At 48.7% G+C, this 16,305-nt stretch overlaps 2 protein-coding genes across 2 annotated transcripts in view; one reads left to right on the top strand and one right to left on the bottom strand.

Moving 5' to 3' along the window:
* The window catches only part of LOC119461788 (uncharacterized), a 33,668-nt gene extending 32,567 nt beyond the window's left edge, over positions 1 to 1,101 (top strand). Inside the window, exon 4 of the mRNA XM_049672178.1 lies at positions 879 to 1,101. Coding sequence (XP_049528135.1) covers positions 879 to 1,085 — 207 coding nt within the window. The 3' untranslated portion in view covers positions 1,086 to 1,101. The remainder of the gene's footprint in view (positions 1 to 878) is intronic.
* A 3,106-nt stretch (positions 1,102 to 4,207) lies between these two features.
* On the bottom strand, positions 4,208 to 6,945 carry LOC119462891 (tigger transposable element-derived protein 4-like). Its single transcript, XM_049673018.1, has 3 exons — positions 5,762 to 6,945; positions 4,359 to 4,515; positions 4,208 to 4,315 (listed from the first exon to the last, which is right to left on the bottom strand). The coding sequence occupies exons 1-3, from the start codon at positions 6,943 to 6,945 to the stop codon at positions 4,208 to 4,210; spliced, it is 1,449 nt and encodes a 482-aa protein (XP_049528975.1).
* Between the last annotated feature and the right edge of the window lie 9,360 nt (positions 6,946 to 16,305).

Genomic DNA, 16,305 nt, shown 5'->3' on the forward strand with positions numbered 1-16,305 from the left:
GGGGGGGGCCGGCTTTTACTCTGCCAACAAATGCGTTCTGTAATTTGCGCTTGTGCCGGCTGTCGGGGTTGTCGCACGCACCGTATCTTGAAAGCGATCTCCACACGGCTCTTACCTTTGTATGCGCTGTGCTTACGCCGCTCAGTTTTCTGTTGAAGCGATAGACCGCACGAACCTTCGCTCGCTGCCCTTCGCTCGCTGTGGCGGCCGCGCTTCCCCACGAATAGCAAGAAAAGCACCTCCGTGTCACTCTTCGCGCCCAGTCGCAGCCTCCGCGCTGTCCGATGCCGCGTCCGCGCCTCTGCACCAAAAGAGAAAGGGAGAAAGCGCGTGACTGTGCGCTGTTCTCTTTCGCGGCTGTCGGATGGGGCGGCGTTTATTCGTATCAACCGACGCGGGTCGAAAATGGATTCGTAACAACCGTTCTCTAGCACGTTGCAAAGTAATGGGGCTCGGCCGGGACCACAGAAAAATTCGTATCATCCGGAAATTCGTATTAGCCGTGATCGTATCATTGAGATTCCACTGTACCAAGAAAAAGTGTATGGGAGGACGGCTGTTACAGCAATTCAATGGTAGAACATCGCATGCGTAATGTGAAAATGTGTGTTCGAATCCCACCTGCGTTTTCTTTCACTTTCATTTCCCATTTTGCATATTATTTTGACATTTCAGTTATTGAACAGTTAATTTCCTCCTGTGCTTTCTCTGGCTTCATTGCCTGTTGGCATCATGTGAGTATAGCTAACAAAAAGATAGAGCTCTTCCTGTTTTTGCCTATTCTCTCACTCGGTAGTAATTAAGTTAAATGGATCTAAAATAAGTTTGCCAATCAAGTAGAGAACAAGTAGGGCCATGGAACAACTCTCTTCCTGCAGAACTTTGCCCTCGCTGGACTAGCGTCCAGTAGCGAGAGCTCCTCGGACTCTGAGGTTGAGGAGTCTGACTCCGAAGCGGAGGAAGCCAGTCCGGCCATTCAAGTGAGGCCCACCCGGAGAGCAGTCCGTCGAGGCACGGCCACCGGCCCCACCCTCATCAAGGAGCTCCCACAGGTGGACAGTCAGCCACGGGCCGATCATTCGTAAATGTCTGTTTTTCAAAGCTGGCCCTTGTTTTCTCTCTCGACTGACACTTGCGGTGCTTCTTGAAAGCCCGCAATACTGCGTCTTGTACTATGATGCAGAAGGCTCATAAATGGCGCCCTGTAAATGTCCACATTTGGTTGTCACGTTTGAGTTACTGTATTGACTCCAAACTCTGAACAATGAATTCAAGAAAGAGAGTATGGATATATTTTTGAACTTTGATCAAAATCATTCATACTAAAAACATGACGAAGAAGTCTCCCATTAAGAAAGCAATGATTCGAGCTTAGCTGTTTTGAGCTGTCACGACAATCGTACATCAGTGTGTACAATCTTACATTGGATGGTGTTGGCCATCTCGAGCAGCATGTCCATGCTGTAGTTTGATGATGTAAAAACAATTGCGTTAACTCTTAATAGCTCTTTTTTGCTGACGTTTTTCTTTCTTTTTTTTTTCTGTGTGATAGCTGCACACCAAAATTGCGCACAATTATTTTGGCAAAAAAAATTGTGGTTATTATGTCAGCAGTATTTCTTCTTACGGTGAGACAGCCACAAAGCATTTAGCTTGCTCAGAAGATGAGAAATTAACGTAAATTGAGTCTGTAAAATGAATAATTTGCATCCGCAAGACAAGGTACTACGGAATCTGTTAAAAAGGTGCCAAAGAACATAGCATTTAAGTGCTTGTGTAGCCCTTTGTGCTCCTTATTTGTGGTCATTTGAGTTTTTTTTTGTATGAAATAAACTTTATTTTACAAAGTATAGGGGACAGCAGGTGTTATAGCAGGTGAAAGCTACAGTGTTGTAGCTTGAGTGGGCCTGTGATCCCGCATATTAGCGTGACAGCTTGCACTCAAACACAAGATTTTAGAGTTTCAATGTAAACAAAAAAAAAGACAAAAAAAGAACTTAAACACACTTACAATCACAGAAATAACAGACGAAGCTCAAAAATCTACGCACTGACATTTACAAATTGCGTCTTCAACTAGCTAATTGGTAAGGCAAGCACATAGCATTTAATTGAGCACTATCTATTCAAAAGAACTGGCACAAGAAACCATAATTGTTACGGTTACGAGGAACTGCCCATTCTTCAGCACTCCTTGTTAAAACAAGTTTTTCTTCATGCTCAAGTCTAGCAACAGATTTGAAGTGACTGGACACTTCAGGTGGTGAAAACCTAAGGTAATATAGTATTTGGTATTGAAACATATTAAAAGCAGCTATGTTATTATAGTGGAGAAAGAAAGGATGTGTGTGTGTGCCGTGTAACTCATTCCAGTGATATGCCTGACTGCTTTTTCTTTTTTGCAGTGTGAGTAGATTAGTTAGGTTCAATTCAATTCAATTTTATTTATAAGTAAATTAGCACAAAAACAGTAGTATACAGGAAGGGGTCCCAAAGTAAAAACTGCAGGCGGGACTCCTTACGATGAATTAAAATTACGAGAAATAAAACGAACGTAACAATGCATAGGTGAAAAATTAATAAGCGGATGAAAGGCGAAATAAGTACAGTGATATCATGCATAAACATAATAAAAACAAGTTACAAAAATAAAAGGAGTACAAAAAATACAAAAGAAAACCGACACAAAAAAAAAAATACCATGGCATAACATGTTAGCACAATAATTTGGATAAGTAGACGTAGACATTCATAGACAATATCAAGTTAATTAGGACAGTAATTTTTTTATTCAAATAGGTAGTCCTTCAATTGAGATTCAAATATGGAAAGGAAGTTGCATTGTTTTAAGTCGGTAGGCAGGGAGTTCCATATGATTTAGCATGAAAAAGAAGTTTTTTTCCATAGTTAGTGTGTACCTTAGGCAAAAGTAGATAGCCCTTAACAGAAAAACGGGTGCAGTTAGCATTAACCAATACGATGAGAAACTTTGAAAAATAATAGACAAAGATAATAGTAATAAGATAGGGATAAAGGTAGTACGCCATTGTTAATAGAGAGCAGGAGTGAGTGAGATTGTAGAGGTGCAAAAGAAATAATACGAATAGCTTGTTTTTGAAGGGTTAGGAGAGGTGATAGATGGATATTATAGTTGCGGCCCCAGGTTCGTTTTGAAGTTCCCCAAACCAGATGCGATTGTGCTTCAGAACTTGAGCTACCGTATTCAAATATAAGGCAGTGACGATTATAAGGCGAGGGGGGAGGGGAGTTGACCCAAAAAAAAGAAAAAGTTTGCCCACTAGTCTAAAGCGAAAGAATCCGCTAGAAAATTGATTTCAATTCCCACCTTCGAAAGGGCAAAGGGCAACTGTATAAGCACGTAGACCAGAAAACCATGGCCAGACGGCGCTGCTGCGCCTCCTGACAGAGCCCCCAATGTGGAAATGCCAAGCAGCGTGGTCGCGCTGTGGCGCAGTCTCTGCTTTGTTTACATTGTTTTGCCCGCACTTTCCTTCGTTGCTCGTGCTTGCACCGCTCCGTTCTCAACGACGGCAGATCGCCTGCTTGCGGAACAGCGATGCAAAGATTGTAATGTGGTTTCGAGAAGGTTGCTGACAGCTTTTTCCGTGGTGGCAACCTCAAGGGAGCGTTTGCTTCCAAACATGTATGGCATTGAGCATATTGTGGATGGTGATGCGACAGTGAAAGCCAAGTGTGTGTCACTGGTGTCCGATAAGATCGTATACGACGTCGAGTTGGAGGTACAGTAGCCAACGGATAATTTGGACTTCGCGGGGATTGCGAAATAGTCCTATTTATCAAATGTCCGAAAAAACAAATTTGGCAAGAAAACAATTGTTTGTTTTCTTGTTGCAGCACCTGAGGTGGAAAAAGACTTCAATGCCTTGTTGAACGGTATTCCGCTTACGTAGATCCAAATCTGCTTGAATTTGGGCAAGCGTCATGTCCTCACTGAAGTACGACGAAAGCACCGCGAGGGCTCGTGCAAGGTCCCCATTCGATGGCCCCACAGAACACAGTGCGCTCTCCTTAGAGTCACAGTCATCTTCCATGGGCACGAGTACTTGATTAACAATTTCCTCGTCGTTAAGTTCGGCACAGGACACCGTGGCACTGTCCACATCAGCGAAGTTTCCAAAGTTCACTGTGGCAAACGAGCTTGCGTTGGAATCAGCACGCCGCTGCTTTACAGGTCTTCAATCAGCTCGTCTCCGCTCACGTCTGGCATACTAGCAGGCAGTTCAGGTGCAGGGTCCTGCGTTCCAGCGTCCGACTCAACACTGAGTCCAGCGTCCTGCGTGATGGAAATGGCAGTGGATTGTGCCTGCCGTCAGTGCCTTCCAGGCATCAGCAAGAATGTGAACAGCTGACAACAAGTCCACACTGTAACGTTTGCCACTGTCGGTGCACAGCACCATGCGATGTAGCAGGCGTGATCGGTAGAACACTTTCAGGTTCTTGATGATGCCCTGCTCCATGGGCTGGAGGACACTCCTGTTCATCATCATCACTGTTAGCTTATAGACCTTTTCATCGGGCGAGGAGGAAAGGGCGTGCGACGAGCCTTTCCTCCTCTCTGGCTTGTGCGAGCCGGCGCAGCGCGGCTTGAATGTGTTGCCGGTCGCGCTCTGCGGAACCTTTCGGAGGTGTTTTCGCTAGTTCTGAGTGCAATATATGGGAAGTCGGTTCTTAAGAGGTCGTTGAACAACCACTGTGTATCCTTTAGGTGCAGCAGTAGCTACAGTATCTAGAAATTTCTCTTGGATGTGCAAAAATGCGACGCACCTCATCAGCTGCGGTGTGTGTATGTGTTGTGAACTATGTTGGATGTATCGGTTTTCAGTCGACGAAGAGTTGTTGTAAAACATTTGCGTCAGCCACTGGCATCATTCTCACGCATTTTAAGTCTAGTAGACTTCAAATCACTATGTCTATGTTAGCCTCCCATAAGAGGCTGAAGGCTTTGCTCAACACAGCGAGCACTGCAGTTGGCAAGCCAACATGATACACACATTTGCTTCTTGCTTGGATCGGCATTGCCTCTTTTGCCCTGTAAGGCACAATATACAAAGGGGATCGCATAAAGAGAATCCAACAGCTATTTGTAAGGACACAATTTCCGTAACGTGGGTGAATACAGTCGATGTCCGATTTCCCGGACCCTCAAGGGACCGCTAAACGTCCGGAAAATCAGGCAGTCCGGAAAAACGAATGCACGTGAAAACGCACCTTTTTGGTAGGTATTTTTCGCTGACGGAGAGGGTCACGGCCGGAGTACAAGATTCCCATTGCTGTTCAGCCAATGCATCGTTTAGGTGGCTCTGAAAAGAGCCGTTTATAAAAATAAAAAAAAATACGACGTGGCCAGCGCTACCTCATAGGTCAGCACTTGGGCGCAAAGAAGTCGCGTATTTTATTTTGCACGGTCCGCTTGCCCGCGATCATGTCTGCCTCAATTTCAGTCAACGTCATGTTGCCGCTGTACACCGATGACAGTGTCATCAGTGCTCGCGTCAACTCCGAGCTCGGCTGTGTAGGAGCAGGCTCTTCATTCTCGGTGTCGGAGTCGTCGGAATCCTCCGTAACTTGACGAATGATTTCGTCATCGGTCAACTCCGCACATAGCTCGAGGTCTTTGTCAGCGTAGGCGAAGCCCTCAAAGGTTATCCCGGCTGGAATCGATACGCCGGCAGCGCGCAGATCGTCGAAGGCAACGTCCGCGGATGGCAGTTCGTCACACATGCGGTCCACTTGGGGCGAGACGGCCGTCTCGGCGTCGAGTGTGAAGCCCGCGTGGCGAAAACAGTTCCGCAGAGTCTCTTGCGTAACCGCCTTCCACGATTCCGCTAGCATGTTGATGGCAGGCCTGAGGTCAACAGCGTAGCTTTTCCCGCTGTCGGAGCAGAGCACCATGCGGCTGAGCACGCGTGATTTGTAATGATGCTTCAAGTTACGAATCACGCCTTGGTCCATCGGCTGCAGGATTGCTGTGATGTTCGGCGGCAGAAATTCAATCTGTACAGCCTTTAGGTCCTTGATGTGGCCATGCGCAGCGCAGTTATCCACAAACAGCAGAACTCTTCGATTTTGCTGCTCGAACCTTCTGTCCAGCTTGCGCACGTACGCTTCGAATAGCTGCTGCGTTACCCACGCCTTCTTGTTAGCTTCATAGAGAACAGGCAGAGTTACTGCCCCCTTGAAACATCTTGGATGCTTCGACTTGCCTATTACTAGTAACGGAAGCTTTTCGCTGCCTGACATGTTGCTGCCAACGAGGACAGTGAGCCGCTCCTTGCTGTGCTTGCCGCCGTGGCAGGGGTCACCGGCAAATGCAAGCGTTTTCTCTGGCAGCAGCTTGTAAAACAGTCCAGTTTCGTCGCAGTTGAAAATATCAATAGGTGGAAACTGCTGAAGCAAGGACTGCAGCTTTCCATCCCGATATTCGGCGACAACGGAATCTTCGACGGCGCCGCTTTCTCCGCACATCTTCTTGAACTTCAAGTCATTGCGGCTCTTGAAATTGCGAAGCCATCCATCGCTGCACTTGAAGTCCTTCACGTTCATCTGAAGCGCGAAAACCTCCGCCTTCTGCTTCAGGATGTTGCCTGACATCGGGATTTTCTTAGCGATCATGGCACTGAGCCACACGAGGAGTGCTTCCTTGAGCTGCGGGTAAACACCCTGACTCGCATTCTTCTTTCCAGCCCCGGTTGATTTGGCAGCCACTTCCAAGATCTTCGCCTTGTTTTTGATGAAGTCCGAAACAGTTTGCTTCGAAATTCCGAACTCCCTCCCCACCTCTGCCTGTGACCGACCGCTTTGGACTTGTTCAATGATGGCGGCTTTCTTCTCCATCGTGAGCCTACGAGGGGGCTTTGTGCGCTTCGAAGGCGCGGATGAAGATGAAGGAGCAGTCGGTGCCATCGCTGTAAACGGCGAATCCGCTCGACGAAAAGCGCAGCACGAAACAGCTAGGAACTCGGTGGATGCTGAAGGTCAGGAAACGTGATCACTGAAGATAGCGCGCAGCAGCAAACGATCAACTGCAGATACGACCGCAGAGCTGGCAGAGCTGACAAAACAACACGTGAACGAACACAGTGAGGTTTGGCTTGGCTAAGCTACGGCTGGCAACGGATTGACACGTGCGGTTTCGAGGTTACGGCAGCCGCGGCGCGGTGTGGCGGTGCTGCTGGCCACACCTGCGATGCGAGTATGGTGGGTTCGAGGATATCAAAACAACCAAAATGGCGGCGTCGGTGGTGACTTTGGGTCGGCGGTTAACAGTAAAAAGTCCGGGAAATCGGATGGCGAAGGCTATAAGCGTCCGGAATTTCGGACTTTTTAATACATTGACTCTATGGGGAACTTGACGGTGCCACAGATGAGTCCGGGAAATCGGATGTCGACTGTACGTCGTAAATGACTGAACTTGGGAGACTGAAAAGAAAAGAAAAAGAAAAGAGTTCATATGTCCTTCTTTTGCGGCAAAATAAAATTGAACGCGGGATAGCGACGCAATAAGACTCCACATGGTCGTGCCGCATGCTTGGACCACTTGGACCATACGCTATATAGAACAAACAGATCTATAACACAGCATTTAGTACTGCCTCGGGCGCTTGCACAGTCTGCAGCCGGGGCGTTCGACCACTCGAAAAGTATTATTCACACTGTACGGCATGCGGTTAATATTAACCAAACTATTTTATTTGTAGGCGGAAACCTTGCCCAGCAAACAAGGCAGTCGCCCAGTGTATCTACACATAACATCTTGAATGCTTGTCAAAGTAAACAGCACGACTTAATCTCCAGCAGAACGGTACTCACGCTGTTATATAGACCGTCAAATGTTTCATAACTATTTGTTGCAGCTAAACCAGAGCTTAGAATTACAGTGCTGTGAATGCTGCAGTAAGGTATCATTCGTGAAACGAATTTTCAGAAATACCTAACTGATATCCGAGGCTGATTGTAAGCTCAAACAAACACGCACACCTCGTGCTGGAGTAACACCAGCAGTTACTCCAGCCGCTTAATTACTTCAGACTTAAATTCCTTCACTACTCCTCACAGGACTGTTCGTCACGTAGAAGACGCCATTTCATGCTAAATAGACCGCACGAGTGCGAAAAATTCCACCAGAAACTGCCGCTGAGCGTATACCACAGCATAGAACACGGGCGTTCGCCCAAGCCAGCATGCCAACTGCCCATAGATGGCGCCACTGCCTACGCAATGGCGGTGCGCATGAAAAAATTGTCTATATTTATGTCTACTGCAGGATGAAGGCCTCTCCCTGTGATCGCCAATTACCCCTGTCTTGCGTTAGCGGATTTCAACCTTGTGCCTGCAAATTTCCTAGCTTCATCACCCCACCTAGTTTTCTGCCGTCCTTGACTGTGTATGGCTTGAACCTTAAACAATTACGACGGGGACGTGGAGAAATTAATAGAAGTCTTGAAAAACAAATACTTCAAGACGGAGAAGAGCAAGTATCGGCCAGGAGCATACCGAGGCCTCCCCAACGAGAAATTGGACAAGCCCTTTACGGGCCCGGAACTAAGAACAGCCGTAGCAGAGAGCAACCACAAAAGTGCTGCGGGGCCGGACGCCATCACGTACCGACTACTGAACAACTTGAGCGACAGAGCGAGAGCAGAGCTCCTCAGGCACATGAATGAGACCTGGGAAAGCGGCAAACTGCCAAGAAGCTGGAAGGAGGCAGAGGTTAGGTTCATCCCAAAACCGGGAAAAGCCCCGCACATCGACAACTTGAGACCCATCTCCCTCACGTCCTGCGTGGGCAAGGTGATGGAAAGGATGGTGTTAAATAAACTACAGAGACACTTGCACAGAACCAACCAAATGCCGGACACCATGTTTGGTTTCTGAAAGCACCTGAGCACGCAGGACGTGCTCATACAGATCAAAGAGGAGGTCATGAAACAGGCCACGAGGCATTCGCCACGCGCCATATTGGCGCTTGACCTCAAGGGAGCGTTTGACAACGTCTCCCACGTTAGCATCCTGACCAACCTCCAGAGCACTGGCTGTGGAGAACTGGCGTATAACTACGTTCGAGGTTTCCTAACAGATCGCAAAGCAAGAATCAGAGTGGGGGAGGAAGTATCCCCGCTTATCGAGTTGGGCAGTAGGGGGACCCCTCAAGGCTCGGTCCTTTCGCCCCTGTTGTTCAACATGGCACTCCTGCACCTGCCCAAGGCGCTCGAAGCGATTGAAGGCTTGGGCTCTACGCTGATGACGTCTTGCTCTGGACGACGAAGACTGGATCCCACGGATGGATGCAAGACACGCTGCAGACGGCGGCGGAAGTGGTGGACAAATATGCCAAGGAATGCGGCCTAAGATGCTCGCCACAGAAGTCGGAACTGGTGGTAGTACGACAACGGGCGCCGAAAAGACTCGAGGAAGATATTAAAGTGGTTCTAGACGGAGAAGACATTTTGCCGGGCCCCACTGTCAAGATCCTGGGACTGGTGATACAAGCAAACAACAAGGCGGAAGCGTCTGTGAGAAAGCTAAAGCACACAACGGAGCAAGTACTGCACATGCTCTGCAGAGTGGCGAGGAGACGCAGAGGAATGAAAGAGAACGACACCCTGAGGCTCGTACAGGCCTTCGTGATTTCCCGAATATGTACGTGGCACCGTATCTCCTGCTGAGCACGGTCGAAAGGAACCAGATCGACGTGATAATCCGAAAAGCAATCAAGCAAGCCATCGGAGTCCCGATAAGTGCCTCCACGGACAAACTCATGAGGTTGGGCCTGCATAACACGGTAGACGAACTGATCGAGGGCCACCTCTCCAGCCAGAAGCATCGCCTAAGTCAAACGAAGGCCGGCAGAAGAGTCCTGAAGAAGATCGGCTGGGAGGAGACGAGACAGACGGAGTGAGGACAACTACCAGACGTCTGGCTAGAAGCAATCAAGGTAAAACCACTCCCCAAGAACATGAGCCCAGCACACCACAGCGGCAGACGGGAGGCCAGAGCAAAAGCTTACAACAGGCTGCTGGCTGGGCAGAACGGGGTAATCTTCACAGACGCCTCCCAAGACAGAGAAAAAAGCTGGGCGACCGTAACGGTGACAACCACAGAAAAGCTGCTAACGTGCGCGACGGTAAAAACAAACGATGTTGACGAAGCAGAAGAGCTGGCAATTGCCCTGGCCCTCACTACACAAGGCAAGACCAGAGTGGTCACAGACTCGCAACAAGCGTATAGGAGCTTCCAGTCGGGCTGGGTGTCCCAGTTGGTGCTTCGGGCGCTCAAAGGCAAGGAACCCCCGAAAGGGGAGGAGATAGAATTAATCTGGGTTCCGGCCCACTCCGCAGTGGAGGGCAGCAGGCCCGAGCGCTATCTCACCGAGCCTCAGCCGCGGAGAGGGAAGAGGAGGACACAAAGAGCCAACCACTGGTCACGTACAAAGACATAGTGGAATATTACAGAAACGGGAGACAGAGCTTCCCAGAGCCACACCTCACATTAACGAGGGAGCAGCATACTACATATAGGCAGATCTAGACAGAGTCGTTTCCCCACCCCCGATTACTAAACCGCATGTACCCGAGCCAGTACGGGCAAGAATGCCCCGTGTGTCACGAGCCAGGTACACTGCAACACATGATTGCAGAATGTAAATTTAGCCAACAACACCCACCACTCCTCACCAACCTTAACCCCAACATGATCCCCCTACCCATCCGACCCCTTAGAGAGCGATGGAAGATCTTGCTGTCCAGCCCCGCCCTGGAAGACCAGCTTTGGCTCGTAACCAGGGGCCAGGCGGCGAGAGCAGCATATGGATTCCCGTGAAGTGGGAACCACTTCCATCCGGCGCATGCGCTGAAAAGCTCGTGACATAAAGTTTTTCATTCATTCATTGACTGTGTTTCCCTTCTCTTGGTATCCATTCTGTAACTCTAATGGTCCACAGGTTATCCATCCTACGCATTACATGGCCTGCCCAGCTCCATTTTTTCCCCTTAAGGGGAGAGACTCTTTTTGGACACTTTTTCTTTATTTATCCATCAATTTCAATGCAACTGCACAGGTTTGTGCAGTTCTTTCTGCTGACTTCAAATATGTAATTACTTTTCCAGTAAATTATTTTGTTTCTGAGGTAACTGAAGTTCATCCTCCATAGTTTAAGGACACAATAGCATACCTGCAAAGTCTCCCGAATTTGGACCGTTTCTTCTGTTTGTATGGTTGACTGGAAAATCTCCCGGAAATCTCAGTTGTGTCCCATTTCTATCCGCATCCAGCACTTTGTCAGGCCACATTGGCCAAAAAGAATCCAACCCAGTTGGAAGTTCATCGCACAAAAAATTGTTAAGAAAGTAGTAGGGAAACCCTATACATGCACTATTTCATTAACCGCAGAGCCCCTCCTTATGCTGATGGGGTTGTTGGGTGCGAGCGAATGCCGCGTTCCGCCACTAGCAATACTAGACTCTCAATCATTCTCCTCGGCGTCGGCCGCTTTGGCATTGCGTAGGCCTACGGTCAGTCATGGCTTTAAAAGCAAGGAGCGCTAGCGCAAAAAGTGTTTTCAAGTATTGTAATGTAGTGCTCAGCCGAAGTGACGGGTATTTTGCTGATACCACAGAGCAATGCAGAGTGCAAGCGGCAATTTAACATTGGCAAAAATACGAGGACGCAGTGCCGCTTGTCCATGTGTTGCTCGTCTAATACGCTGGAAAACGTAATCCTCGCAAAATGTGAAAAAAAAAGAAATTGCTTACAATCAATCATCTGAAGAATTTTTGAACACCCACCGTGGTTGCTTAGTGGCTTTGGCATTACGCTGCAAAGCACGAGTTCGCAGGATAAAATCTAGGCCGCGGCGGCTGCATTTAGTTAGGGGGCGAAATGCAAAAACAGCCATGTGCTGTCCATTGGGTGCACGTTAAAGAAGCCCAGGTGGTCGAAATTAATCGGGAGTTCCCCACTACGGCGTGCCTCATAAATCAGATGGTGGTTGTGGGACGTAAGACCCGAGAATTTAATTCAATATTAAAGAATTTTTGAAGACAGAACTAACAACAACGAAATGCTTGCAAAAGGGAGACATTTATGTTCATGTGGTCATTTGTATATTTGTAAATAAGATTGTAATGAAGTTCTCCTGTCATTACAGTCGAACTCGGGTATATCGAACTCGCCAAAAACGTTTATTAGTTCGATATATGGCATAATTCGATATAAGCCCGCTATAGGATTTGATGACGCAAAGGCACATACCAATAAGAAAAGTACTTTATTAATATGGTGGCTTACTTGCGTGCCCTACTTTGGAACAAAATAGTCCTGGATTTTCTTCTGTTTCAATGACTTCGCTGCCTGCGACAGCACGCACGCCTCCACGTTGTCCAACGAGTCGGAGCAGCTGAGGCCGCAACCTTCTATATTCACGCAATAGCGCTGGACCAGTGCAAGTGCACTAATCACTTCGGAGGATGTAGGCAACGGGCCATCGTCAATTTCCTTATTGCTGTCACAGTTCACAGAGCGCCAACAGGCAACACCACCAGCACGGACCACGCTGAATGAGGACTCGAGGAAAAGAGGCAGCAGCACACAAGCATAAAGAAAGATAAAATGGTGCTCACTTGTACCGTCTCCGCGCCTCGGAGAAAGCACGACGGCCTCTGATTGGCTGTAAGCGCTGCGAGCAGGCCAGGATCATTTTTTACAGGGGGGTGTTCGCCCGTGCACAGCCGGGTCTAAACCACTTTTTCTAGGGTGGCGCCGGCAGTTTTCCCCGCCACCGCGAGGGAAAGCCAACTTGCTGGGGCACTTTTGAGGCACATGGAGTTTGATATTATCGGTTGTCGTTGCTATTTTCGTTCGATGTAACAGTAACTTTTGCTATATATTCTCAATGTAAATTTACCGTGTTTAGAAATTGTTCGATATACGGGATAATTTGATATACTAAACGCGTTCGATATAGTCGGGCTCGACTGTACCTGAAAATATAGACGTCGGGGGGGGGGGGGGGGGTGTCACCGACTGACCTCACCCCCCCCTCCTGGTCGGAAGATCTCCTGGATTTAGTTTCTTTGAACTTGGCAGGTATGCAATAGGAAAAAAAGTGTTTAATTAAAAATTATATTTAAGATATGGCTGAATAGACTAATGACTGAAGTTTGAAGTAATGCAAGTGCTTTTTTTATTTGGCCATTCATGGCTATATTACAGCACAACAAACTTTACACTTTGAAAAGCACCTGCCATGCAGTTATAATTTTAACGAATAATTAATTACGAAGGCTCTTGCTCAAAAATCTGCTCCCATACTTGGATTCTGTACACATTTAGGTTTCCATTGCAAAAAGAATTATTGTTGTACCTGCCCTAGGTGCCGAGATATGTAGGCCTCAAAATTGAAAAGAGTCATAAAATACATGTTGAGAAAAGTGCAAAAAAGAAATAGCACACAGTTAATTTAAAAAATAACAAGTAGAATGTGCATATTTTTCAATGCAGGTGCTAAAAGCCACCAGGGATATAGTCCGACTACTGCTTAGCGTTGTAGTGACACTACTGTAGTGCCTGCTGGACACGCTCGGTGCTTGCGTATAGACTCAGCCGCTCAGTGCCTGTCTTTCTTGGTCATCCGCCTGGTGCTTTTGAGGCTGGGGTTCAGATTCAGCTCCTCCAAGATGCCCGACGAGGTTCTCAAATTGCCACAGTTGAACTTCACCACTGCCTCGGCAACTGCAGCTTCAACCGTAAATAGCGAAGCATGGCGTTCCTTAGGTGCCAGTGCCCAGATAAGGGAATGAAGGCTTTCGTTACCGTTTTGGGTTTCACACTGTTGGCACCTTTCTAAAAGCTTTCTTTCCGACAGGCGCTCACAAATCGGTAGCAGAGCTTTAGACACACGGGGTGGCAAATTATAATGGTGCCTCGGAGCGGGTTCCCCTTTGCTGCTGCTGCATTTTGGCGGCACTAAGAATCTGGGCCTGCCAGGCATAGGCTGGAATTTGACACACTGTCATTTGAAGTTACATGATGATACGTCGCTATCATAGCCCTTTGCATGGCCTCAACATCTCCCTTGCGAGATTTGAGGGCCCAGCCATAATACGAGCTGAACTTTGTTATGAGGTCGCCAGTAAGCCTTCCCCTTCCTCCGAGGGTTTTGGAGCCGCCTCCCTTGTGCCTTGCAATCAAATTGCTTAAGGCAGTGCCCATGCGCTTCTGTGCATGGTTCACACAATCCTCTTTTTGGATTTTGATGAAGCCATATACATCTGCTTCTTGCAAAGCATGGAACCATCGGCTGTCACCATCTGAAAGAATGGTCATGTATCTGAGGCCATTTTTTCTCGGAGATCTGTTAAAGAGGAGAACAGCTCCTTCCACCTCCATTTCGCCAGCTTTCTTTGCAGTGTTTTTCTGGCACATGTGGCTGTCCCACCAAGTCTGATATGTCGGGATATGGGGGGATGCCAGCGGCCCTCTGCCTCGACACACCGAGCCCCGCGGTTGGCGCATGCCTGCGCATCAACCGCGGTCCGGTACAAGCTCGAGGAAACAAAAGACGACATCCATGTGTACACTCGGAAAGCATTTATTACGACTGCAACTAACACTTCGAGCAGGCCAGCTAGCTATAGCTGACATCGCTGAGGGTTCCCTCGAAGAGAATAATACACTAGGTAAAGAAGGGCTTCCGACTTACCAACTGGGGGAATACGGACGGCCGCGGCGTTTGCCGCGGCAAGAACGCGGTTGACTAACCACGTGCGGGAATACGGGAGCGGCGGCGGAGACTTCCGCCATCGCCGCTTGCTGGGGACCAAAGAGCCGGGCGATATCAGCGGGATCTCACGTGACCCACCCGGTGGCGCTGATAGCGCTTGCAATTCCCGCGTGCCGCCCGCGGAAGGAAAGTTTCCCCTCTCCCAACTCTCCCTGGCACGCATGCGCTTGACGCGACGTTCGCTGCCCATGCGGCGGTTATGGGACTCGAGGATTCCCACAGATATGACTGATTGTTTTCCTGCGGCCCTCGTTCGCACCCAGCACAGAAATTTCTCAACACAACATAGTTGAGCACTAGCCCAGTGACTGTGCCCACACTGTGCCCACACCTATGCGAGACGAGTGCCCACGCGTCATCCACGAGCCGTCAAATGAAACGGCAATGTTGGTGGCGTGAATATTCAGTTCTTTATAAAGTTCCCGAACCGACGTCGCGCACTCGCTGCCGCTTTTTTCGGCTGTGCGAGTTGCTGCAGGAGTCAACTTTTGTTTCATATATCCCTGCCACGTTTTCTTATGGAGGCCGCGATGGGAAATGTTCCAAGGCGAAAAAATGTCATTCATTTCCGCTTGATGATTTTCAGTAGACTGCATGGCTTGAGCAGCGAAGGATGTTCATGGCAAACGGATTCACTTTCTGATTGCCATTCCACGCGCGGAGAGCTCCATCCTTCCGCGATGTCCCCACAGTTCGCACAGCTGACACACACTTTCATGGCAAGGCCATACTCTCTCGCGTTTATATAAGCTGACGTTGCCGATGCCGCAAAAGTTGCATTTGAGAACGCCAAGCAGTCCACTCATACACTGAATATCGGCAATGAAAAGGCTCTCCTTGTCGCTCGGCTGAGTCGGAGCAGCGCTGCCCGGTGTGTCGTTGCTGTCATCAAAAAAATCTAATTTTCTTTTCGTCGTGGTGGTCGAAGCAAGTTCATGCAGTTTTGCATCGGCTTTTGCCTGCCTTGCCTTCAGATCTGACGGTGTCAGCATCAATGTATCGTGGCGGTTGTGGTCGCTGTTTGTTGGAACTCCGCAGGCTGGCTGGCCAGCGAGGCCTAATTCTCCATCAGCGGCCTTGGGCGACTCCGCGAATCATTCTCTGTCGGCGGATGGGGTGGGTGACATGGAGCCCCGATCTTCATACGCGCGTTCCGCTGATCGATGCGCCAGCAGCTAGAAAATGCTCGCAAGACACACCTGTTCGCTCGGGAAGCGATTTAAAAAAAAATGACGGTGGCATTTCACTCCGTGAACGGGGGTCATGCGCAAGTGTATGGGTGCCATATATTTCCACTCCAGGCGCGTTTCTGCCTTCGTGGTTGCCGCGATTATCCGTATAACGTCCAAGGGCGATAACATCGTCCTCGCGCGCCATATGCTGCATGTGCGAGTGAGAGTGTCCGATGGTGAGCGGAATTGCTCACAAGAGAGGAAAACGGGAAGGCAGTGCCGGGGGGAGGGGAGCGTCTTGTACTTTGGTAG

Source organism: Dermacentor silvarum, chromosome 8, assembly GCF_013339745.2.
Source record: "Dermacentor silvarum isolate Dsil-2018 chromosome 8, BIME_Dsil_1.4, whole genome shotgun sequence".
NCBI classification, from domain to species: Eukaryota; Metazoa; Arthropoda; class Arachnida; order Ixodida; family Ixodidae; genus Dermacentor; species Dermacentor silvarum.

Bases quoted from the DNA above. Each gene is read 5' to 3' on its own strand.
- LOC119462891 (XM_049673018.1), bottom strand. From the start codon at position 6,945: ATGGCACCGACTGCTCCTTCATCTTCATCCGCGCCTTCGAAGCGCACA. The intron at 4,516-5,761 runs GTGTGACGAACT...GATGATGAACAG, and splicing joins TCGCCCCAAGTGGACCGCAT to GAGTGTCCTCCAGCCCATGG. The intron at 4,316-4,358 runs GCACTGACGGCA...TCCATCACGCAG, and splicing joins TTCTTGCTGATGCCTGGAAG to GACGCTGGACTCAGTGTTGA.